At 42.7% G+C, this 25,550-nt stretch overlaps 1 protein-coding gene and 2 long non-coding RNA genes across 3 annotated transcripts; 2 read left to right on the top strand and 1 right to left on the bottom strand.

The window, feature by feature from the left end:
• Positions 1-830: 830 nt before the first annotated feature.
• Positions 831-7,976, bottom strand: LOC112251271 (mediator of RNA polymerase II transcription subunit 8). The gene is made up of 7 exons (XM_024422176.2): positions 7,835-7,976; positions 7,521-7,642; positions 6,767-6,911; positions 3,463-3,603; positions 2,885-2,972; positions 2,480-2,716; positions 831-2,244 (listed from the first exon to the last, which is right to left on the bottom strand). Exons 1-7 carry the CDS (start codon positions 7,838-7,840, stop codon positions 2,177-2,179), a joined length of 807 nt encoding a protein of 268 aa, XP_024277944.1. The 5' UTR covers positions 7,841-7,976; the 3' UTR covers positions 831-2,176.
• Positions 7,977-8,114: 138 nt separating this feature from the next.
• On the top strand, positions 8,115-19,795 carry LOC112251272. Its single transcript, XR_002953644.2, has 6 exons — positions 8,115-8,249; positions 9,005-9,130; positions 16,124-16,289; positions 16,510-16,616; positions 16,997-17,208; positions 19,629-19,795. It is a non-coding gene; the product is annotated as an uncharacterized LOC112251272 (long non-coding RNA).
• Positions 19,796-23,485: 3,690 nt separating this feature from the next.
• On the top strand, positions 23,486-24,977 carry LOC112251842. Its single transcript, XR_002953732.2, has 3 exons — positions 23,486-23,565; positions 23,793-23,923; positions 24,235-24,977. It is a non-coding gene; the product is annotated as an uncharacterized LOC112251842 (long non-coding RNA).
• Positions 24,978-25,550: the final 573 nt, after the last annotated feature.

A 25,550-nucleotide genomic window follows, 5' to 3' on the forward strand; every position in this document is an offset into this window, starting at 1 on the left:
TCCTAAAGACCGAAGGATTTACTGTAGATTGTGTAATATTGTCACAAAAGACTCAGCTGTGAAACACTGCTGACCCCTCATGGTCAGTTCAAAGTTCAACACCATGTCTATGAAGACTAATCCGAAGGAAGATGGCCTGACTGACACACCAGCAAAGCCACATACATTTACATATTAGTAATTTAGTAGACGCGCTTATCCAGAGCGTTTTACAGGAGCAATTAGGATGAACTGTCTTGTTCAAGGGCACAACGGATCGGTGATGCTACAACACTATTAACCGTTATGCTACATGCCACTACCTAGAGATAATGGCTTTATGTTAGGTGGCATTCAATGACATCCTGAAGCTCATTGCATCCTAGAAAAGATTAAACACTTTCTCTTAAATGAAAATTGCAGATGTCACCCTATCATTAAAAGATAAGAATCAATTATTGGAGGATGAATCCGAATCAGATTGAGCATGTGATTGAGGAAACAAGAGCAAATTATGAATCTAAAAAACAATCAATAGGAGAATGACAAGAACAATGCACCCTCCATCTAAATTCACCACGACCATTTCATGGGTTATTTTCCACACGAAGGCACTTCTGGTGCACCACGCAATTAATCTTGTGACAAATGTTCCGTACACATTATTACTGAAATATTTAACAGGAGAATTCATCTTTACACATATTATCCTCCAGTACGTGCTAATTGAATGTGGGTAGAGGTCAGCCCAACCCTCAAACCCACTTCATTATCGCAATGCTTCTCATGTCCTACTGGGACAAACAAAAAAAGGGAAAGTACAAAATATGTCATTTGACAAGGGACTCACATCTCCGGGAAACATTGATTTTTATTGTATAAAGAGTTGTAGCCCTAAATTTCTTTCACATAGAGGGAGCTGCAGTAGGGTCAAAACAAGGCAGTAACAGCCTGTTCAGGAGTCTCTCTGTTAGGCCAAATGGACACAATGTCCATCTGCCTATAGTCCACTGTTTATAAGACATCTATAGAAAGTCTGACCCTGTGCATCTTCTAGCTGTCTCAGCAGACTCTCCTTTCTTACCAGGGCATTGAGGCTGACACAGCGAGACGTCAGGCCGGCAGAGGACATTGTGTATGTAGGTCACCCAGCGACCTGTGTCGTATCGTGTGACAGCCACAGCGGTCATTGTCCCTGTGCTGTAGTGCCGGCCGCCCAGCGGGAGGTGGGATAGGGATTAGAGTGGACAGACCACGGTGGGGCTGAGCACAGAGGCCCCCAACACGTCAGCATGAACTTTCTCATTTCCTCCCTTAACGACTTTGACATTATCAGGCCAGGCAGTGCAATGTCCAGCCGCATTACTCTCACCGGGCTTACATTATTCAGAATGGCCGGAATGGTGAAGGGATACTGTAAGAGGCAGTGCTAGGGTTCAGATGACTGGAGAGACAACATGGTGAAGGGATAGGAGGCAGTACTAGGGTTCAGATGACTGGAGAGACAACATGGTGAAGTGATATGAGGCAGTACTAGGGTTCAGATGACTGGAGAGACAACATGGTGAAGGGATAGGAGGCAGTACTAGGGTTCAGATGACTGGAGAGACAACATGGTGAAGGGATAGGAGGCAGTACTAGGGTACACAACTGGAGAGACAACATGGTGAAGGGATAGGAGGCAGTACTAGGGTACACAACTGGAGAGACATGGTGAAGCAGTTAAAGTAGGTTTTAAATATATTCCTTTTCTGACTGACACTAAACCCCACAATTGTATTATACATTTCTGAAGGACATAACATAATGCAGACTTGTTTCCATTTTTGTTATTTAGCAGACACTCTTATCCAGAGCGACTTAGATGAGGTATTAGTGCTAAGTGCCTTGCTCAAGTGCACAATGAGATTTTCACCTAGCCGGCTCGAGGATTCGAACCAGTGACCTTTTCTGCAACAATGACCAAGTTCTCAAACTGTCTTGTCCCTTGAATATAAATGGAAAGACAGTGCTCTCTAGTGTTCACAAATGGAAGCACATTGACAAATTTCTGCACTTTCACAGTATGATACTTTCTTCGAAAAATGATGTATTTAGTCAAAAGATAACATAGCATACATATATCATATGAATACTTGCATTACTTTACATGGCTCACTCTGTAGGCTTCCTATCAGTATGGGATAGAGAGCGGATCTTATCGGTTGTAAGGATGCATTGAGGAGGCAGCCTTGATGTTTGTCTTGATGTTGCATGGCATTTTCCCTGAAAAATAAAACAAACAAATCAGTTACAGGGCAGTCTTTTTCTCAATACCTGAATGGTCTGGTACATTTAAAGTCATTTTTTTGTCAAGGACTAGGAATAATCTGTGTCTGAAAAACCAACTGCCCTTATTATTCAGGTCTATAGAACCTTTAGTTATGGCCTTAAAGTGAATAAAACACTTAAGTGTAGCAAAGCAAGACTCAGGTCTATATGACATTCAGGATCTTCATACCTGGCTGTCCTTGCTGCTGAGGAGCACCCGGCCCCATGCCTTGCTGCTGGCCTGAACCCCCACCGATGGTGACCTGCTGTAAGGTGGGACCTCCGCTCATCATGGGCCCTTGTCCTGTGTGTCCAGGGGCCACAGGACCTGGGGGCCTGCACTTCGAAAGCCCCTTGCCAAATCCCACCGCTGCCACCAGTGCATTGGTGTCAGCAGGGTTGAAAGATGGTTTGTTTTGCCGTATAGCTAAAATAGAGAGGAGAGTGCATAAGTATAAACTCCATACCATGGATTGTAGGTTAGACCGCCTGTACATCTGGAGTACATAAGCATCAATAAACTCCATAACAGTTCTTACGTTAGCGTATCTGTAAATGTTCAGGTAAAAAGGGAATATTGGTTCAATCAGTGTACCTGCACTGTCTGCATCCCTATCATCGCGAGGATTGTTCAGTTTCTCCAGTAGATTTGAACAGAGTTTGTTCAGTGTCTGGATTTGTTTCTGTTGGGAGAAAAACAAGGCATTATTTTGTTACTCCAACTTGAGTTGTTGGATAGATAGACTACAATGTACATGGGTGCATTACATGACAAGCACTATTTTACTTTGTGTCTTCCCACCACACAACATGAGTTCGTGTTCATTTGGGCATATGTAACTGTTATAGTACCGTAACCTCATTCCACAGCTTGAAATGTACGCACAACCGTTCGCAAACAGTTACATGTGTTTGAGAGGCAGATGACCCTGGTATGAGCCGTTGTACGGCCAGTGTGCCGAGAAAGGGAGGAAGCTCACCTGCTAAGCAAGCACAGTGACGTCCGTCACGCTGGCTTGAAGTGGCTTCAATATTTTATTATCCTTTTCAGCAACAGGCGGATGTATAATTTCCCTCAGTAGTATGAAAATGATACAGGTCTCCTTATGTGAACCAGGGAGCTGCTTTCCTCTCAAACTGCGGTATGATTAGATGAAGACCAAGTCGGTTTACCTGTGCCACCTCAGGTCCTATCCGGGCAGCTTCCGCACTCAGCTGTTTCTCCTGCTCCTCCACCTCAGGATCAGGCTTGGTGCGCAGGTGATCCGGCACAATCTCATGGCTGAACACAGGCACGCGTTGCTCTGTCAGTTTCTGGAGAGAGGGGGCAGTGTGTACGGCGGTAAGCAAAGACTAGGGTATGTCATCACCAATAAATCCATGATAATCGAACATTTCAATAAGCATTTCTCTACAGCTGGCCATGCTCTCCTCCTGGCTACCCCAACCCCGGCCAACAAACAGCGCCGCACCCCTCGCAGCTACAGTGGGAGAACAAGTATTTGATGCACTGCCGATTTTGCAGGTTTTCCAACTTACAAAGCATGTAGAGGTCTGTCATTTTTATCATAGGTACAGTTCAACTGTGAGATGGAATCTAAAACAAAAATCCAGAAAATCACATTGTATGATTTTTAAGTAATTCATTTGCATTTTATTGCATGACATATGTATTTGAGACATCAGAAAAGCAGAACTTAATATTTGGTACAGAAACCTGTGTTTGCAATTACAGAGATCATACGTTTTTGAGACTGTGGACCCAGCTCTCTTCAGGTCATTGACCAGGTCCTGTCGTGTAGTTCTGGGCTGATCCCTCACCTTCCTCATGATCATTGATGCCCCACGAGGTGAGATCTTGCATGGAGCCCCAGACCGAGGGTGATTGACCGTCATCTTGAACTTCTTCCATTTTCTAATAATTGTGCCAACAGTTGTTGCCTTCGCACCAAGCTGCTTGCCTATTGTCCTGTAGCCCATCCCAGCCTTGTGCAGGTCTACAATTTATCCCTGATGTCCTTACACCCTCTCTGGTCTTGGCCATTGTGGAGAGATTGGAGTCTGTTTGATTGAGTGTGTGGACAGGTGTCTTTTATACAGATAATGAGTTCAAACAGGTGCAGTTAATACAGGTAATGAGTGGAGAACAGGAGGGCTTCTTAAAGAAAAACTAACAGGTCTGTGAGAGCCGGAATTCTTACTGGTTGGTAGGAGATCAAATACTTATGTCATGCAATAAAATGCAAATGAATTACTTAAAAATCATACAATGTGATTTTCTGGATTTTTGTTTTAGATTCCATCTCTCACAGTTGAAGTGTACCTATGATAAAAATTACAGACCTCTACATGCTTTGTAAGTAGGAAAACCTGCAAAATCGGCAGTGTATCAAATACTTGTTCTCCTCACTGTACTTGCCCGAGCCTCCCCAGCTTCTCCTTCACCCATATCCAGATCACAGATGTTCTGAAAGAGCTGCAAAACCTGGACCCGTACAAATCAGCTGGGATAGACAATTTGGACCCTCTCTTTCTAAAACTATCTGCCGCCATTGTTGCAACCCCTATTACCAGTCTGTTCAACCTCTTATTTCTTCCGAGATCCCTAAAGATTGGAAAGCTGCCGCGGTCATCCCCTCTTCAAAGGGGGAGACACTCTAGACCCAAACTGTTACAGACCTATATCCACCCTGCCCTGCCTTTCTAAAGTCTTTCAAAGCCAAGTTAATAAACAAATCACTGACCATTTTGAATCCCACTGTACCTTCTCCGCTGTGCAATCTGGTTTCCAAGCTGTCACGGGTGCACCTCAGCCACGCTGAAGGTACTAAACGATATTATAACCAACATCGATAAAAGACAGTACTGTGCAGCCGTCTTCATCGACCTTGCCAAGGCTTTCGACTCTGTCAATCACTTCTTATTGGCATACTCAATAGCCTTGGTTTTTCAAATAACTGCCTTGCCTGGTGCACCAACTACTTTGCAGATAGAGTTCAGTGTGTAAAATCGGAGGGCCTGTTGTCCGGACCTCTGGCAGTCTCTGGGGGTACCACAGGGTTCAATTCTTGGGCCGACTCTTTTCTCTGTATATATCAACGATGTCACTCTTGCTGCGGGTGATTCCCTGATCCACCTCTATGCAGACGACACCATTCTGTATACTTCTGGCCCCTCTTTGGACACTGTGTTAACTAACCTCCAGACGAGCTTCAATGCAATACAACTCTCCTTCCGTGGCCTCCAACTGCTCTTAAACGCTAGCAACAATAAATGCATGCTTTTCAACCGTTCGCTGCCACACCCGCCCGACTAGCATCACTACTCTGGACGGTCACTACTCTGGACAGTTCTTACCTAGAATCCTTGGACAACTACAAATACCTAGGCGTCTGGCTAGACTGTAAACTCTCCTTCCAGACTCATATCAAACATCTCCACTCCAAAACAAATCAAGAATCGGCTTTCTATTTCGCAACAAAGCCTCATTCACTTACGCCGCCAAACTTACCCTAGTAAAAAACTGACTATCCTGCTGATCTTCCACTTCAGCGATGTCATCTACAAAATAGCTTCCAATACTCTACTCAGTTTATTTTACCACCGTTTTTTTTTTTACCACCCACCACTGCGACCTGTATGCTCTAGTCGACTGGCCCTCGCTACATATTCGTCGCCAGACCCACTGGCTCCAGGTCATCTACAAGTCTATGCTAGGTAAAGCTCCGCTTTATCTCAGCTCACTGGTCACGATAACAACACCCACCCGTAGTATGCGCTCCAGCAGGTATATCTCACAGGTCATCCCCAAAGCCAACACCTCATTTGGCCTCCTTTCCTTCCAGTTCTCTGCTGCCAGTGACTGGAACGAATTGCAAAAATCGCTGAAGCTGGAGACTTACATTTCCCTCACTAACTTTAACATCAGCTATCTGAGCAGCTAACCAATCGCTGCAGCTGTCCATAGTCCATCTGTAAATAGCCCACCCAATCTACCTACCTCTTCCCCATATTGTTTTTATTTACTTTGCTGCTCTTTTGCACACCAGTATCACTACTTACACACCATCATCTGCTCATCTATCACTCCAGTGTTAATCTGCTAAATTGTAATTACTTTGCTACTATGGCCTATTTATTGCCATACCTCCTCATGCCATTTGCACACACTGTATATAGACCTTTTTTTCTATCGTGTTGACTGTACGCTTGTTTATTCCATGTAACTCTGTGTTGTTGTTTCTGTCGCACTGCTTTGCTTTATCTTGGCCAGGTCGCAGTTGTAAATGAGAACTTGTTCTCAACTAGCTTAACTGGTAAAATAAAGGTGAAATAAAATAAGTGTGTCTGAAAAACTATTCTCCTCTAGCCTGGTTAAACCAGACTCAATGCTGTTCTCACCATTGTTTCACTGCCTGAGTACAGCATCCAGTCTGGTTTAACAAGGCTAATCCTCATCCACAGAAAAGATACTCACAGCTAGTTCTTCATCCCTGTCTGGAGACAACAGCAGGGGGATGATGATCTGCTGGCGGAAAGATGGCGTCTTCTCATTCCGCAACAGTTTATTGATGGTGTTCAACTGACCGGACAAGAGGGCAAAGTTGTCCAATACAGAGGGCCTATTGTCCAAGTATAGAGACAACAACTTCATGAATTAAGTATTAGAGTACATTTATTTTCATACAATTATATTAATTTATCCAAATAGGTAACCAAGTCTCGCAATTGCTTTCAGCAATGCCATCCAAAAGCAACACTGGGACCTAGCTAGCTTACTCCAAACGTATCATATGCAATTTATATGCAAAGCCATTTTTACATCAGCCGATCAGATGACGATGTGTGAAAATATGGCATAATTTAACAGCTCGACACCCAAATGCGCATCCAAAAAAGTATAATGCATAATTATGGAAGAATCAATCAAATGTATTTAAAAGCCCTTTTTACATCAGCAGATGCTTATACAGAAACCTAGTCTAAATCCCCAAACAGCCAGCAATGCAGATGTAGAAGCACGGTGGTTAAAAAAAAAATCACTAGAATGGAAGGAACCTAGGAAGAAACCAGGCAAGCATACGAACTAAAATTAGCATTTAGCTCGTCACTTGCTAGGTAGCAGATTGTAACCGGCTAATGTGATGCTGTCAGCCATCTGGGAACAAAGCAGCTAATTGTCTGACTAGACGACATTTTTAATAGCTATAGCAGCTAACTTTGTCACTTACCATGTCAGTCGTTCATACTCGTTTTCCAACTTGTAGATGAAACTGTGAAGAGCGTTTTTTAGATGAGCTACGCGGGAAATAAGCGATTCCACGGATGCGTCCAGCAATTTTTCTTCGCGTTGCTTGACAGAAACAAAAAAAGACAGATTTGATTAATAACGCGTTAACATTTAGCTCTTAGTGAGTCGCTAGCAGTAACTTGGGGCAACGTTAGCTGAATACAAATAAGCATGTCATGCGCTATGAGGAACTGTACTTCATTTAAGACAATTGACTGGTTCAGAATTTAACATTTTGTCGAAAAGCCACCTTACCTGCATTTTATTAGGGTAGCGAACCTGCTGGCTAGCGAAATAAATATCTACCGGAAGTAAATAATGAGTGCAACAGTGGGCATGCTCCGCTCAGAATCATTTTGCTTTACGTTTTAAGTTCCAAACCTTTGTAATTAGCCAGACAACCGTGTGTTACTTTGAGACGTTATGCCGTGAAATTCTCAATAAAATATTTTATACCACTTATCTGCAATCTTTTTCAGAAAGCTGGCACATTGGAATCAAAAGTAGAACTACAAAACCGTTGAAGGCCTAGCTGTTGAACTCCGGTGGAGAAACGAAGACGGAAGCATCCCGATCACGTGTGGTTTAACTAAATAAACAAAATATAACAATGACTAGCCTGCAGTCGTGTATGAAAACAAAGTGAATAAGTCAGTATATGTCATACAAGGTATGGCAGACAAACAGGACAATGAGATAATTTACTAAGGTTCATGTGTTTGTAACTCTGAGTTGCCACTAGCTTGTTAAACTAACTAACTTCTACAATTAATTTCAAACAGTCAGCAGAATAACTTGAGCTAGGGGTGTTGCAAAACGCTCGCGCCTGAACTGACCTAGCATACTAAATTCCACTCCATGGTGAATGAAGTGGAGTTTAGTCCGCTAGAAGTGAGCATACCAAAGATGTCCCCTGTATTTGCTGTCAAATACAAGGGACAATTACAACAACTAGCTAGCCATATCAAACGTATCTTATGCATTAGCTTGACAGGCCGTATAAAGCTATAGACCGGTTGTTTTGCCAGTGTCATGTGCTTCACATTAGTCGAAATGGGATCAGATTGCCAATCAATTTAGCTTTATGTCACCCATTTTATGGAATATAATACTGTCAGGAAGACTTCACACAGAATATGCAAACTGATTAAATGTAGTTTAATGTGATTAAGCCGTGTTGTGACAGAAGTCCAGTATCTTGCTAATATGTAGGCTATTAAACCACATTACTGAACAAAGGGCACAGAGTCCTTCCCTTGCAGACCAGATAATTGATTATTTTAGTTCATGAGGATGTCAAAGTTCATCAATATGTTGGCAGAAGCAGGGTCCAGGACAACATCCTGACTCTTCTCAAAGGGCTCTTGTCATTTTTTTCACGAGATAACACCAAATGTTCTAATTCTTACTCTTTGTCTTCTTCAGGTGGAGGAGCCAGACCAGGTGTACCTGCTAATGAAGGAGGAATACCGTATCTCACGCAACGTACGTCTGGCCTGGTTCCTGGGCAAGCTCAATCGGGTCATCTGGCCGGTCCCAAAGTCTGAACTGGTGGGTTAACTAGCTCTACTGGAGGAGATGTAGCTAGACTTTTGTGCTGTCGCTCTAATGATAACGACTATGAGTGTTGGCAAAACAGCGTAAACAGATCTGCGACTAGCCCAGAAATCATGTAGTAACCAAAAAGTGTTAAACAAATCAGAATATATTTTATGAGATTCTTCAAAGTAGCCACACTTTGCCTTGATGACAGCTTTGCACACTCTTGGCATTTTCTCAGCCAGCTTCACCTGGAATGCTTTTCCAACAATCTTGAATTGTTCCCACGTATGCTGAGCACTTGGCTGCTTTTTCTTCACTCTGCGGTCCAACTCGCCCCAAATCATCTCAATTGGGTTGAGGTCGGGTGATTGTGGAGGCCAGGTCATCTGATGCAGCACTCCATCACTCATTCTTGGTAAAATAGCCCTTACACAGCCTGGAGGTGTGTTTTGTCATTTTCCTGTTGAAAAATAAATGATAGTCCCACTCAGCGCAAACCAGATGGGATGGCGGATCGCTTCAGAATACTGTGGTAGCCATGCAGGATATGTGTGCCTTGAATTCTAAATAAATCACATACAGTGTCACTAGCAAATCACCATCACAACTCCTCCTCCATGCTTCACGGTGGGAACCGGACATGCGGAGATCATCCGTTCATCTACTCTGTGTCTCACAAAGACACAGAGGTTGCAACCAAAAATCTAAAATTTGGACTGTCCATTGCTCATGTTTCTTGGCCCAAGAAAGTCTCTTTTTCTTATTGGTGTCCTTTAGTAGTGGTTTCTTTGCAGGCCTGATTCACACAGTCTCCTCTGAACAGTTGATGTTGAGATGTCTGTTACTTGAACTCTGAAGCATTTATTTGTGACTGCATTTGAAGAAACTTTTACAGTTCTTGAAGTGTTCCTGATTGACTAACCTCCATGGGGCGGCAGGGTAGCCTAGTGGTTAGAGCCTAGTGGTTATAATGCATTTGAGTCAATCAGTTGTGTTGTGATAAGATAGCCCTATCTTCTGTACACCACCCCTATTTGGTAAAAGACCAAATCCATGTTATGGCAATAACAGCTCAAATAAATCATTACTTTAAGACATTTAAAAAAATAAAACATTTTACCTTTATTTTACTAGGCAAGTCAGTTAAGAACAAATTAGGAACAGTGGGTTAACTGCCTGTTCAGGGGCAGAACGGCAGATTTGTACCTTGTCAGCTCGGGGGATTAAACTTGCAACCTTCCGGTTACCAGTCCGGTTACTAGTCCAACGCTCTAACCACTAGGGTAGCCAAGTGCTTTGGCAAAGTGGGTGGGGTTATATTCTTCCTGTTTGGCCCTGTCCGGGGGTATCATCGGATGGGGCCACAGTGTCTCCTGACCCCTCCTGTCTCAGCCTCCAGTATTTATGCTGCAGTAGTTTGTGTCGGGGGGCTAGGGTCAGTTTGTTATATCTGGAGTACCTCTCCTGTCTTATCCGGTGTCCTGTGTGAATTTAAGTATGCTCTCTCTAATTATCTTTCTTTCTTTCTCTCTCTCGGAGGACCTGAGCCCTAGGACCATGCCTCAGGACTACCTGGCATGATGACTCCTTGCTGTCCCCAGTCCACCTGGCCGTGCTGCTGCTCCAGTTTCAACCGTTCTGCCGGCAGCTATGGAACCCTGACCTGTTCACCGGACATGCTACCTGTCCCAGACCTGGTGTTTTCAACTCTCTAGAGACAGCAGGAGTGGTAGAGATACTCTTAATGATCGGCTATGAAAAGCCAACTGACATTTACTCCTGAGGTGCTGACTTGCTGCACCCTCGAAAACTACTGTGATTATTATTATTATTTGACCATGCTGGTCATTTATGAACATTTGAACATCTTGGCCATGTTCTGTTATAATCTCCACCCGGCACAGCCAGAAGAGGACTGGCCCACCACTCAAAAAGCCAGAAAAGAACATGACAAAAATGTTATAAATTGATTTGCATTTTAATGAGGGAAATAAGTATTTGACCCCTCTGCAAAACATGACATAGTACTTGTTGGCAAAACCCTTGTTGGCAATCACAGAGGTCAGATGTTTCTTGTAGTTGTCCACCAGGTTTGCACACATCTCAGGAGGGATTTTGTCCCACTCCTCTTTGCAGATCTTCTCCAAGTCATTAAGGTTTCGAGGCTGACATTTGGCAACTCGAACCTTCAGCTCCCTCCACAGATTTTCTATGGGATTAAGGTCTGGAGACTGGCTAGGCCACTCCAGGACCTTAATGTGCTTCTTCTTGAGCCACTCCTTTGTTGCCTTGGCTGTGTGTTTTGGGTCATTGTCATGCTGGAATACCCATCCACTACCCATTTTCAATGCCCTGGCTGAGGGAAGGAGGTTCTCAACCAAGATTTGACGGTACATGGCCCCGTCCATTGTCCCTTTGATGTGGCAAAGTTGTCCTGTCCCCTTAGCAGAAAAACATGTTCTTGGCGTCATAGCCAGCATTCCTCCTCCAAACAAGGCGAGTTGAGTTGATGCCAAAGAGCTCCGTTTTGGTCTCATTTGACCATAACACTTTCACCCAGTTGTCCTCTGAATCATTCAGATGTTCATTGGCAAACTTCAGACGGGCATGTACAGTGGGGCAAAAGAGTATTTAGTCAGCCACCAATTGTGCAAGTTCTCCCACTTAAAAAGATGAGAGAGGCCTGTAATTTTCATCATAGGTACACTTCAACTATGACAGACAAAATGAGAAGAAAAAATACAGAAAAGCACATTGTAGGATTTTTTATGAATTTATTTGCAAATTAGGGTGGAAGATAAGTATTTGGTCAATAACAAAAGTTTATCTCAATAATTTGTTATATACCCTTTGTTTGCAATGACAGGTCAAAAGTTTTCTGTAAGTCTTCACAAGGTTTTCACACACTGTTGCTGGTATTTTGGCCCATTCCTCCATGCAGATCTCCTCTAGAGCAGTGGTGTTTTTTTCGGGGCTGTTGCTGGGCAATATGGATTTTCAACTCCCTCCAAAGATTTTCTATGGGGTTGAGATCTGGAGACTGGCTAGGCCACTCCAGGACCTTGAAATGCTTCTTACGAAGCCACTCCTTCATTGCCCGGGCAGTGTGTTTGGGATCATTGTCATGCTGAAAGACCTAGCCATGTTTCATCTTCAATGCCCTTGCTGATGGAAGGAGGTTTTCACTCAAAATCTCACGATACATGACCCCATTCATGCTTTCCTTTACACGGATCAGTCGTTCTGGTCCATTTGCAGAAAAACAGCCCCAAAGCATGATGTTTCCACCCCCATGCTTCACAGTAGGTATGGTGTTCTTTGGATGCAACTCAGCATTCTTTGTCCTCCAAACACAATGAGTTGAGTGTTTACCAAAAAGTTATATTTTGGTTTGATGTGACCATATGACATTCTCCCAATCTTCTTCTGGGTCATCCAAATGCTCTCTAGCAAACTTCAGACGGGCCTGGACATGTACTGGCTTAAGCAGGGGGACACGTCTGGCACTGCAGGATTTGAGTCCCTGGCGTCATAGTGTGTTACTGATGGTAGGCTTTGTTACTTTGGTCCCAGCTCTCTGCAGGTCATTCACTAGGTTCCCCCGTGTGGTTCTGGGAATTTTGCTCACCGTTCTTGTGATCATTTTGACCCCAAGGGGTGAGATCTTGTGTGGAGCCCCAGATGGAGGGAGATTATCAGGGGTCTTGTATGTCTTCCATTTCCTAATAATTGCTCCCACAGTTGATTTCTTCAAACCAAGCTGCTTACCTATTGCAGATTCAATCTTCCCAGCCTGGTGCAGGTCTACAATTTTGTTTCTGGTGTCCTTTGACAGCTCTTTGGTCTTGGCCATAGTGGAGTTTGGAGTGTGACTGTTTGAGGTTGTGGACGTGTGTCTTTTATACTGATAACAAGTTCAAACAGGTGCCATTAATACAGGTAATGAGTGGAGGACAGAGGAGCCTCTTAAAGAAGAAGTTACAGGTCTGTGAGAGCCAGAAATCTTGCTTGTTTGTAGGTGACCAAATACTTATTTTCCTCCGTAATTTGCAAATAAATTCATTAAAATCCTACAATGTGATTTTCAGGATTTTTTTTCTCATTTTGTCTGTCATAGTTGAAGTGTACCTATGATGAAAATTACAGGCCTCTCTCATATTTTTAAGTGGGAGAACTTGCACAATTGGTGGCTGACTAAATACTTTTTTGCCCCACTGTATATTGTCCTGAAATACGAAGTGTTATGTTTGGGGCAAATACAACACATTACTGAGTACCACTCCATATTTTCAAGCATAGTGGTGGCTGCGTCATGTTATGGGCCTTGAAAAATAGGGGTAAGGTTGTAGAGAATTGAAAGACCATGAATGTAATAAGAAACCTTAGGTGCTGGCTTAAGACCAATAATAACCACTACAGAATGTCAGGTCAGAACAAGGATTAGGCTGATGTCCAGTTTAAGGGGAGTTTAATGGAAGATGTCCACACACATCACACACATCTATCCACTCATGGTTCAGATAACTGAGAATCATATCCAGTGTGAACTGACATTAACTATGTGGTCGTTTAGATGCACACACAATTAAACATCAGACATACAGGGATTAAGTCCACAGGAGAAAAAGTTCAGCAGGAGGGAAACTGTGGAAGTGCTCATCAGGATGGGGAAGCATGTTTTTGACCACACAGCGTGCTCGGGTCATAGACTGACTGAAACTGAAGTCCCGGGAATCAAGGCAACTGATGGGCTGAAGGAGATGTGGTGATAAGTATTTGGCGTGACCTGGACCAATAAGACACTGACAAAAGTGGGGGTCCTCTGAATGGGAGACTAAGCTGCCCGACTAGAACTAACCAGGATGGCTAGAATCAGCTGGCTACTTTAACAGGTATGCTAAAGCAAATGAGAAAATCCTAGAGGGAAACCTGGTTCAGTCTGCTTTCCATCAGACACTGGGAGATGAATTCACCTTTTACCAGGACAATAATCTAAACACAAGGCCACATCTACACTGGAGTTGCTTACCAAGATACCGACTTTCAGTTTTGACTTACATCTATGGCAAAACCTTGAAATGGTTGTCAAGCAATCATCAACAAACAACTAATTTGAGAGGTTGAAGAATTTAAAAAAATTAAAAAATGGGCAAATATTGCACAATCCAGGTTAGAGACTTACCCAGAATGACTCACAGCTTTAATCGCTGCCAGAGGTGCTTCTACAAAGTATTGACTCGAGTGTGAATACTTATGTAAAAGAGATATTTCTGAATTTCATTTTCAATAAATTTGAAAACATTCCTAAAAATATGTTTTGACTTTGTCGTTATGGAGTATTAAGCAGTGCTTAATTTGAGCCGGATCCTGCTAGAACCAGATCCGGGACCTCTCTGAGTTGACTTTGTTCATTCAGACACCTTCTTTCTCGGATCTGATACCTCTCGCGGCATTATTTATAAATTATTTCACTGTTTGCAAATACATAAATAAAATATATTTTTTACTTTTTACCCATTTTTCTCAATTTCGTGATATCCAATTGGTAGTTAGTCTTGTCTCATCGCTGCAACTCCCATATGGACTTCATAAGAGATGAAGGTCAAAACACGACCCTGCCAAGCCGCACTGCTTTTTGACACTGCTTGCCTAACCTGGAAGCCAGCCGCACGAATGTGTCAGAGGAAACACCATACAACTGGCGACCGAAGTCAGCGTGCATGCGCCTGGCCCGCCACAAGGAGTCCAATGGGACAAGGACATCCCGGGCCGGCTAAACCTTACCTGGACAGCTCTGGGCCAATTTTGCGTCGCCTCATTGGTCTCCCGGTCACGGCCAGCCTGCAACACAGCCTGGGATCAAACCCGGGTCTATAGTGACGCCTCAAGCACTGCGATGCAGTGCCTTAGACCGCTGCGCCACTCGTGAGGCCCCGTTTGCTTTAAAAAAAATGTATAGGGCGAACAGTGAAACAATTAATAAATAATGCCGCAAGAGGTACTGTTAAATTAAGTTTGCTCCTCGTTATTTCTCCTGCCCCATCATCATGTAAAAGTGTGGTGACCCTTCTGTGTAATCATCCTATCCTGCCACACTGATTTAAACTAGCAAAACAGTTAGTGGAATGTACAGTTACATCCTCTGCCTCAGTTGTAAAAAAGCAAAAAAAAACAAAGAGCCGTCAGAAAAAAGGTTTTTGAACATGCTCCAACCAAGGTGCATTTGGTGTCAGCCAGCCCTGTAGACAAGGACACCCAGGTTATAGTTACTCTACAGACAATTTTTTCATTTTGAGTGTTATCTTCCCAACCTCCTTAGGAGGCTAAACATCACAGCCACAGGCCCTCTAATAGCTTTGAGCAAGAAATTGACTGTCAGTGGTTAAGTGGACTTGATACGGGGATTGTCATTGTAGGAGGTTAATGTGAATATGTGCATCATATTGTCACATAGGCAGGAAGCCTATATATTCTCGTGTGTTCTGCTGTAGCCTATATTGATTTATTTGATTTGAAGTTATCTTCCGATATTGTGATATTTGTTCTACTGCTACATGATGTCTGGTAAGCCCCACAGCTGACTGTGTGTATATGGCGGGCTTTCTGCAGTGATGTCTTGAAAATAATATGAATTCGATTCTGGTAAGCCCCACAGCTTACTATGTGTGTGTATATGGCGGGTGTTCTGCAATGATGTGTAAAAACGTTGCTGTACATTGATGTCTAGAAAATGAGGCAATAAGAAATTCAGACTTGTGTAAGCCCTGCAGCTATACTCAAGTATGTGGGCAAAAATGCTTTGAAATAATCAGCACCTTGGAGAGTGCTGTCCATTTCACCACCATAGATAGTAGGCTACTTGGCTTTTACTACTTGTCTGCTGTGCTGCTATGTTGTTTGACTTCTTTTTCTCAATGCGTTCTGGTATCTCAGAGCCCCCAGATACCCCCCTCCTCCATTTTCAGGTTGATCTCAGTTGATCATTCATTTTCTCTCTCGTAGTTTGATGGGCCAATCCCTTGCCCTGGGTTCGGCAGTGACATGATCATGGAGGAGGTGCCTGTGAGGAAACATGGCGTTTCCATGGTGACTGCAGACGTAGGGCTGGTCAGCATGGTGTGACAGTGCATCCTAGCTCTACAGCTGTTGCCCCCCAACTCCATTGCAGGTTGGTTTAGACCATCCATACTTACTGTATTTCTTTGTTCAATCGAACAATCAAGGTTAGTTTTCCACACTGTGCCTATTTATCTTTGAAAGCCTAGCTTTTTACCACTGCTCCCTAGGGAAGAGTGACATTTGTTTCAGTCAGTTTTACCTGCCTTAACCTGAGTTGATCCTGTTTTGTTGTAACCCATTAAACCAATCTCTCAATCAAACTTCTCCAGGTGTAATCGTAATTACAGATGGGGTGACCAGTGTGCCTGACGTGGCTGTGTGTGAGACCCTTCTGAACCAGCTTAGGAGTGGAACCATCACCTGCTCCTTCATTCAGGTACTGAAACATGCCACAACATAGCCCAGTGGGTCAAACTGCTGTGTATATTCAGTGTACATTACAACATACGGACACACCATGAGAGCTGCTGTCTACTGTGGATTATTGTATCTTCTCAACTGAGGCAGACAACGAGCATGGAATCCAAACTGAGTCCATGCTCTGTTTAACAAAGTGAAACTCATGGATTCAGTTTGGATTTTAGGCCAGTAGGCAACTGCCCTTCAGAGAATCCATCTACTGAATATTGTCTCTCTCATTCAGTAACACTATTTTTGTAATCAAAGTTGGTTCTGAATAAATCTTCACATATTGTGGATAATCTATAGTTGTGGTTGGTTTCATATTTTGTTTCCGTTCTCTGTGTATGTTGTCAGGTGGGCGGGGCCTACTCATACGACTTGTAGTTTTGGGTACATCCCTAACGTTGAGCTGATGAAGTTCATCTCCTTGGCGACCTTTGGCTCCTACCTGTCTAGCTGTCCTGAGCCTGACCTGGCCAGTCAGAACATGAACACCTACCACAAGGCCTTCCTCACATACTCTTTCCTCAAGACCAGCGAGTCCATGAACCCTGAGTACTACTGTGGTAAGAAAGAGTATGGTATTTTGTCAATTTTTCACTCTAGAATTGTTGTTCGCCATTACAGTTTTGCTCAATGTCCTGAGCCAAAACAGGATTTGAGTAGATCACTTTCATATTCTCAGATTTTTTTCATATCCCACCATTAGCTTTTAAATTGCACAGCACATCATGATAATACAGACATGTCGTTACCCTTGTCACATTGTTATGCCGGCATTATGTCGGAAGTTAAACATTAGTCATTTGAATACTTTAGTTGGTGACATCCACTTAGTGGTCACTGATGATCAACTACAGATTGCACTATGACTACGCTAATCCAGTGGTGCAAACAGGGCTGCCGCCAGGGATTTTGGGCCCCCATGAAAGATATCACTTTGGGCCTCCATGAAAGATATCACTTTGGGCCTCCATGAAAGATATCACTTTGGGCCCCCATGAAAGATATCACTTTGGGCCTCCATGAAAGATATCACTTTGGGCCCCCATGAAAGATATCACTTTGAGCCTCCATGAAAGATATCACTTTGGGCCCCCATGAAAGATATCACTTTGGGCCCCCATGAAAGATAACCACCACAGGCCACACCATCCCTGCACAATTGCTGTAACCACACACCTCCAGAACCCAATCGACCCGTTCAAAGCTTTAAATAACTCTACCTTTGCAGGCTTGCAACTCTCTTGTAGTCCAATATTTACTGTACGATATTTACTGACAGTGAGCTGTGAAAATATAACACTGTGCAGACATTCATGCAACACTCTGCAGTGGAATTTGCTATTTGATGCAAGACTGATACCCTCTATAAGAAATTAGCAATTACAAATCTTGAATGTAAAATTCTCTTAACTTGAATGAATAACTTTCCTTTGTGAAAAATTAGGTGACATACTGTCGCCCTTTCTTTTCTCTCTCCTGTCTTTGTTTTTCTTTCTTTTCATTTTTGGCAGCCAGATTTTTCTTTGGGAAGCTGAGACCTGATGCTCCACCAGCACTCCTCACTCACAATTCACTGCTAGCAAGTACCGTTTGTGCCTGGTTTGGGGGCAGGACCGAACCATTTCATGTAGATAGAGGGAGGGGAGGGGGCAATACAGAGGCTCTCTGGATGTTTACTTTTTGCCAAAAACAAGACAAATCAACCATTTAGTTTTATTAGTACATTGTAAATAAAATATTGTATTGATGATTATAGGTTAATAATTTAATATTGAAAATGTTTTACCTAATATTCTAATATTTTTTTAGGGCCCCTGTCAGTCACAGGACCTAACAGAATCGTCCTAACTTCCCCCCATATGGTGCCCCTGGGTGTAAAGTACTTAAGTAAAATTACTTTAAAGTACTACTTAAGTATTTTTTGGGCTGTACTTTACTTTACTATTTATCTTTTTTTACTACTTTTACTTCACTACATCCCTAAAGAAAATAACATACTTTTTACTCAATACATTTTCCCTGACACTCAAAAGTACTCATTACAATTTGAATGGCTAGCAGGACAGGAAATGGTCCAATTCATGCATTTATCAAGTGAATATCCCTGGTCATCCCTATTGCCTCTGATCTGGGGGACTCATTAAACACTGCATCTTTTTAAAATTATGTCTTGACTGTTGGAGTGTGCCCCTAATATAGGGAATTTTAAATGATTTATACTTTTACTTTCAATACTTAAGTATATTTTATGAATTACATACACTTTTGATACTTAAGTATATTTTGTCTGTTTTTCTGCATACACACAAATCAACAGAAAATTAGTCTGAGAGCTGAGGACATTATTTGTTCTCTTTATTTAGTTTCCGGGACATGTCTATGATCATTGTTGTCTGTCGTCTGCTGTGTACCTGATCCCCATCAGAGTGCAATTTAGGCTGAAACAAGTTATTTTATAGATAGTGTTCTTGATTGAACTCCTTAGCGCTCTCTGTGACAGTCCAAACACAGTGGCTTTTGTACGATTCTCTTGTCATTTCCAAACACCCCATTATTATCCGTGTGAATCAGGATAAACCCGCAGAGATGTCTGGCTGCTCTCTGAATAGAAGTCAATCTTTATAATGTGAGGTTTAACATGAAGAGATGCTGATGAAAGAACAGGCTTTAATGGCTGGCTAGACACCTAGACAAGATAAAATTGGTTGTCTTTTTTGTCTGTTTCTGATGCTTTTCGAAGTGAGAGGGACCAGAGTTTTGGTCGGGCAAAGTTTGTCACAGTCCATATTGCAACAGGGGAAGTGAAAACACATGATGTTGATAATAGTAATTTCTTTACCTTGCTTCTCAATAATAGTATAAGCTACTGTATATTGAATCACACGTCAGGGCCTTCTTGTTGCCGTTTCTTTAACACTTTATGAATTAATGCATGCATGTATTAATTCACTTATTATTTATTTGTATGTGTGCTTCACAGTGTCTCAGCACAAGCTGTTCAATGAGCACCTGGTGTCAGCCCTTGGGAACCCCGCATTAGTGATGAGGAGGAAGAAGCACACAGAGAAGGAGGTGCACGCCCACCTGGTCAATGTGGTGTCGGTCAGACTGAGAGAGGGATACACCATCAGGGAGATCAACCTTACCAAAGGTACAGGACTTTTTCAGACCAGTCACATTACCTCACAGCAGTACTGTAGTTGCGTCACTACAACTTGAGGACGAGTCACTATGGCTGAAGGTAGATTCTTAGTCTGAGTCACCAATGGTAGAGTCACGAGTCATCCATTTTTAATATGTCTTATACTTTTACCAAACAAATGTTCTATAGTTATAATGACACCAATATTTAATTTAGTGAAACCCCTTAGAATTAGTAGACCTTTAGGGTCAGGGCTGGGTAGGAGACCTTTAGGGTCGGGGCTGGGTAGGAGACCTTTAGGGTCGGGGCTGGGTAGGAGATCTTTAGGGTCGGGGCTGGGTAGGAGACCTTTAGGGTCGGGGCTGGGTAGGAGACCTTTAGGGTCAGGGCTGGGAAGGAGACCTTTAGGGTCGGGGCTGGGTAGGAGATCTTTAGGGTCGGGGCTGGGTAGGAGACCTTTAGGGTCGGGGCTGGGTAGGAGACCTTTAGGGTTGCAGATGCTTATGCAGTAAAACAGTTGCAGTAAATGTGATGTGGATGCTAGATGGTGGCTTTGAGATATCACTGGTTTAAGAGTGTACCTTTTGAGGTACTGTGTGGCACTGGTGAGGTACTTTGAGCCAGTGTTGTAGTGCTCGAGTTCTGAACTCATGACTTTTGACTCAACTTGGGCCCGACCATTGGTAACTTGGACTCGCTTTCTCGTGACTTGGACTGGATTGGCTGCTATGATAAGCAGAATATTAGCAGCACTGGGTGCACAGACCAGCAAGGTTTCTGTTCTCTAGCAGTGGGAAGGATTCGCCCATACCGGCACACAGCCTACGCCAGCTGGTGAGCTGCAGGGGAGAAAGCAATGATTTTGGGCAGGCAGGCTCCGCTCTGCCTCCGATCACAGGCTACACATCGTGCAAGTGACTCTCTTGCTTCCCTGTAACCACCAGGCTTCCTGAGTCCGAGTCAAGTCCTGGTTAAGAGACACAAACTGCTTTACGAAATTGAAAACAATACTAGTATTGAGTTTAATAGTAAAAAAACAGTCGCACAACAGAACAGTGTACTGTCTACACTTGTTTTGTTGTTTTTATCAAAACCGGTATGACAGCTGGTTACACAAAGAAGGGGGGTTGGGTTTGAATGAAAGCGCGGGAAGACTGAGGGAAAAAGGGATTGGGTCTCTATCGGACCTTGAGAAGCTATGCTACCGTAAATACAGAATCTTATGCATTCTAATAACCGCCCATTCGGAAAAGGAAAATGCAAGATATATATTACACTGAGCTACTCTTCGATAGATATGTCGAAGATGGAAGACTGGTTTGTCCAGCAGAGATCGCCATTGTCCTTTGTAGAATATTTCATGTCGTATTGTTGTAGAGCAGATACGTTGAAGTACCCTGTCTTCTCATAGGATTGTCTGTCCTTTCCTAGGCCACGTACGTTTACAGCTGCAGCTGATAACTCAACGCCTAGGATGTATCACATCTTTAATGAATAAGAGGTCAAAGTTCATACCAAGTTGCCATACTCAGCTCGTGCTGTATTCTGGCTGCTCGAAATTCATCCTTCCAGCATGGTGATCTTCACCTCCACGTTGAAATGGACACCAGTCCTAATGTCGTCGGGAACTAAGGTTGACCTCCGTCAATGGGCTTTTGTATTGGGGGAGGGAGGGAAGGGCGTGTTTCATAGTTCTCAACCAATGTCTGTTCACTTGGGTGTGGCTGAGTGAGCGTTGTTTACAATTCTCTCATTTAGAAGCTAAAATCTGATGACTAGAATGTGTAGACTTTCCAAGATATAATTAATGTCATTCTATCAGATATAATGTCCCAGACACCAATTGATCTGTCATCATATTATTCAAGTACCAACAGACACTTTCAACTGGTTGGATTACAGAAATATTGTATTTATGGGGGTCATAAACCTCATACAACGTCATGACACTTAAGTAGTAGTTAGCTGCCAGCCGTCATGAAAACAGAGCAGGCTAATGCTAGCAGTGCTAGCCCACCGGTGTTTTTATCCACGGCTGGGCACAAATGCTTTAGGTGTGAGATTCTTTCCACACAATCACAAGATGAAGATAAGATGGAACTGATAAATTGAAAAGGGATTTGTCTGCCCTAAATGCACCACCATCAAGCAGCTTAGGGAATAGGTCCTTCTGGCTGCTCAATCGGCTGTGAGAAAAAGATAACCTGCTTTCTAAGTACAACGACTTTGCTATAGCCCAGGCAAACTGACTCTTACTTATGGTCTGGTAGAGCTCCAGTCCTCGCTGTCAGAATAAGCAACAGAGGACTTGGAAATCATATCAACTCCCGTAGAAAGGGCACTATGGTTATTGTGAGTAATATAGATTCTTCAGCATTAGCAATTTTCGGCCAATCTCTAATCTTCCATACTTAAGCAAAATTCGGGTGAAACTGTTTTTCAAACATCTAAAATATTTTTGGGGAAGTGCCAACTGTATTTCTGAAAATTCCGATCTGGTTTTCATGCACACCTTATCACAGATGTTAAAGTGGTAAATTATCTTCAGCCAACAGATGCCAAACTCTTGGATTTAAGTGCTGCATTCGACACTGTTGACCATGATGTCCTTCTGGATAGACTGGAGAGGTGGGTTGACCTTTCCGGTCCTGTACTAAATTGGTTTAGGACCTATTTAACCGGTCAATAGTTTCGTCACCCTTGGTGAACATAGCTCAGAGAAAATAGATATCACAAGTGGCTTTCCACAAGGTTCGATTTTGGGTCTGGTACTGTTTAGTTTATAAATGTTACCCCTTGGCAGTGTTATCAGAAAGCACAGCATTGATTTTCACTGCTACGCAGACGACACACAACTTTACATTTCTGTGTCACCAGAGGATTTTAGCTCCACAGATACATTATTTGACTGTATTCGTGATTGAAATACTTGGATGGCTCACAACTGCCTCCAGCTAAATCAAGACAAGATCGAGGTACTTATTATTGGAGCCAAAGCACAGAGAGAATCTGTCCGCACATTTTAATTAATGGGCAATAAAGGTTAACCACCTTGGTGTCATTTTAGATTCTGAACTCGATTTCGAATCACATGTTCGGTATGTGACCAAAATGGCTTTTTACCACCTGAGGAGCATTGCCAACATGTGGACGTTTCTGTCTCAGGCTGATACTCATCCATGCTTTTATTATAAGCACGCTTGACTACTGTAATGCTGTCTTGTCCTGTCTACTAAGCATGCCATTGGTCAACTACAAAACATATAGAATGCTGCAGCTCAGGCACTGACCAAGACCAGATGGAGAGCACTGACTGCCTGTGAGTTTTAGAATTAATTTGAAGTTTATTCTATTGGTTTTTAAATCAATCCACTATTGTGCACCCCAATACATATCAGACGTGCTTAAAATACCTTTTTAACTTTCCTTAACCTTATGGTCCTTTTTGAGTCTTTCTAGTTTTGTTATTTGTTTTTGTAACCTCTTATGTTTGTGTAGTAGTAAATATTTCAGTTTTTTTTTTTCATTGTGTTTTTAAGTATTTTTTTCCCGTGAAGCTCATTACGTTGCATTCATGTTTGCAATGTGCTATGTAAATGAAGTTTGATTGAGGGCAAAATGTGTAGTAGGAATACCGCTGCTAGTCATTGTGCAGCTCGTGAGCTGCATGTTGCTCTCAGGAATTGGCAGCTTGCATCAGCTGTACTCTGAGGAAACCCATCTCCTCCCCATACCGCACCTCTGTCATACGACGATTTTGGAACACACTGCAGAGGTCAATAGAATAGATACTCTATTGGCAATTTTATGAATGTGAGAAAATGAGATTTGTCTTCTGCTTATCTCAACCCTCCTCAACTACACACGTTGAGAGGTACAGGGTCAGCCACGGAGTAGTACCTCAGGATAGAGGGTTGTTTAAAGTGCCTTGCTTCAAACAATTTTGTGAGCATATACTGTGTATTTCTCTTGTTAACGCCCATGTCATTCTGCCCTCTGTAGTATAAACCAGACGAATCAGATGCTGGTCTACTTGCAGTCCTTTAACTCTCTCCCAGAGAATTACACCATACCTGAGAGCACCAAGAACGGAGTTCCTCTCTTCTACATCCCCCCCTGGATCCACCATGCCGGTATCTACTCTGTCTGGCTTTCATACAATGCATTTTCACCATTAGGGACTGAGCCTAGTTTGTTTATTTAGCCTTTATTTTACCAGTTTGGAGGTACTCTGTCTGCTCTAAGTAACATTGATTCAGCAAATAGAGGCTATTTTGAATGTTTTACTGGCAAATATTGTGATCGTGGTTTTCTGTACTGTGTTGTCACAAGCCACACCGACTCTATTTACCTCAGGACACATAGTCACAGTCTGTATCCCAAATGCCACCCTATTCCCTACATAGTGCACTACTTTTGACCAGAGCCCTGTTTTGTCCTCCAGGTTCTCTCCCTACAGCACAGTTGCTCTAAAGACTCCTCCCAGTCCCAGTTTGCCTCATACTGGAAGCCCATCCTGTCCAAGGATGCAAACCTCTGGCAGAGATGTCTTCACATACACCGCATCACCATCATCCTGGAGCACGACATGTGAGAGATGCCTTGAGAGATTGTACCTTTTTTGTTGTTGTCAATTTATCAATATCATCCTTGGGAGCAGCCTTTACAGTCCTCTCCCAGTCAATAGTAGAGAGAGAGAGAACTGTGGACCTTCTCTTGTTCCGCTACTGACTGTTTCAGGTCTACGCACCAACTATTGTACAGTTGTTCCTCCTTTAAAAGTTGCGAGCTTACGCTGCGGGACTTAGAGGTAATTTGTGGTTTAGTACGGTACCCTGCGTCACCACTTCATTGCTCCAGTCCAGCGCAAGGGGGAGTTAGAGCACTGATTATGCTTTTGGGTCCTAATGTGTCTCTAGGAATCTACTATTTTTATGTCTCTGCGACCAGTATGACAGAAGTTATATATTTTTGTATTCTAATTTATATAATTATTTCAAACAGTAACATGCAAAATACAAAAAACAGAACAGCCAGAGGGAGTATACAAAGAAATAATGAAGAGAAAAAAAATCCACATTATATCAAATGAAAAAGACATGTTTGTAACGAATACATTGAGACATTTTGTTTAGCATACATTTTAATGATTTAAATAGTTTTCCAAATATGTTTTTCTTTATTCAACAGGCCTTTTTCTTCATAAATGTTTCTTTGTGTATGAAAAATGTTCCTAATAAAATAAAGAGATGTATGATAAACTGACATTCAAATTGTGGAATCAGTGTAGTAAAATAATATGTGAAACAGTACCAGTCAAAAGTTTGGACACGTACTCATTCAAGGATTTATCTTTATTTTTACTATTTTATACATTGTAGAATAATAGTGAAGACATCAAAACTATGAAATAACAACTATGGAATAATGTAGTAAACAAAAAAATTCATCCCAAAGGTGTTCGATGGGGTTGAGGTCAGGGCTCTGTGCAGGCCAGTCAAGTTCTTCCACACCAATCAACAAACCATTTCTGTATGGACCTAACTTTGTGCACAGGGGCATTGTCAAGCTGAAACAGGAAAGGGCCTTCCCCAAACTGTTTCCACAAAGTTGGAAGCACATAATAATCTAGAATGTCATTGTATGCTGTGGCGTTAAGATTTCCCTTCACTGGAACTAAAGCGCGTAGCCCGAACCATGAAAAACAGCCCTAGACTATTATTCCTCTCCACCAAACTTTACAGTTGGCACAATGCAGTT

This window comes from Oncorhynchus tshawytscha, linkage group LG05 (assembly GCF_018296145.1).
Source record: "Oncorhynchus tshawytscha isolate Ot180627B linkage group LG05, Otsh_v2.0, whole genome shotgun sequence".
In the NCBI taxonomy this organism is placed as follows: Eukaryota; Metazoa; Chordata; class Actinopteri; order Salmoniformes; family Salmonidae; genus Oncorhynchus; species Oncorhynchus tshawytscha.

Bases quoted from the DNA above. Each gene is read 5' to 3' on its own strand.
- LOC112251271 (XM_024422176.2), bottom strand. The intron at 2,973-3,462 runs GTAAACCGACTT...TTCTCCCAACAG, and splicing joins TAGGACCTGAGGTGGCACAG to AAACAAATCCAGACACTGAA. The intron at 2,245-2,479 runs GTATGAAGATCC...TTTATTTTTCAG, and splicing joins TCAGCAGCAAGGACAGCCAG to GGAAAATGCCATGCAACATC.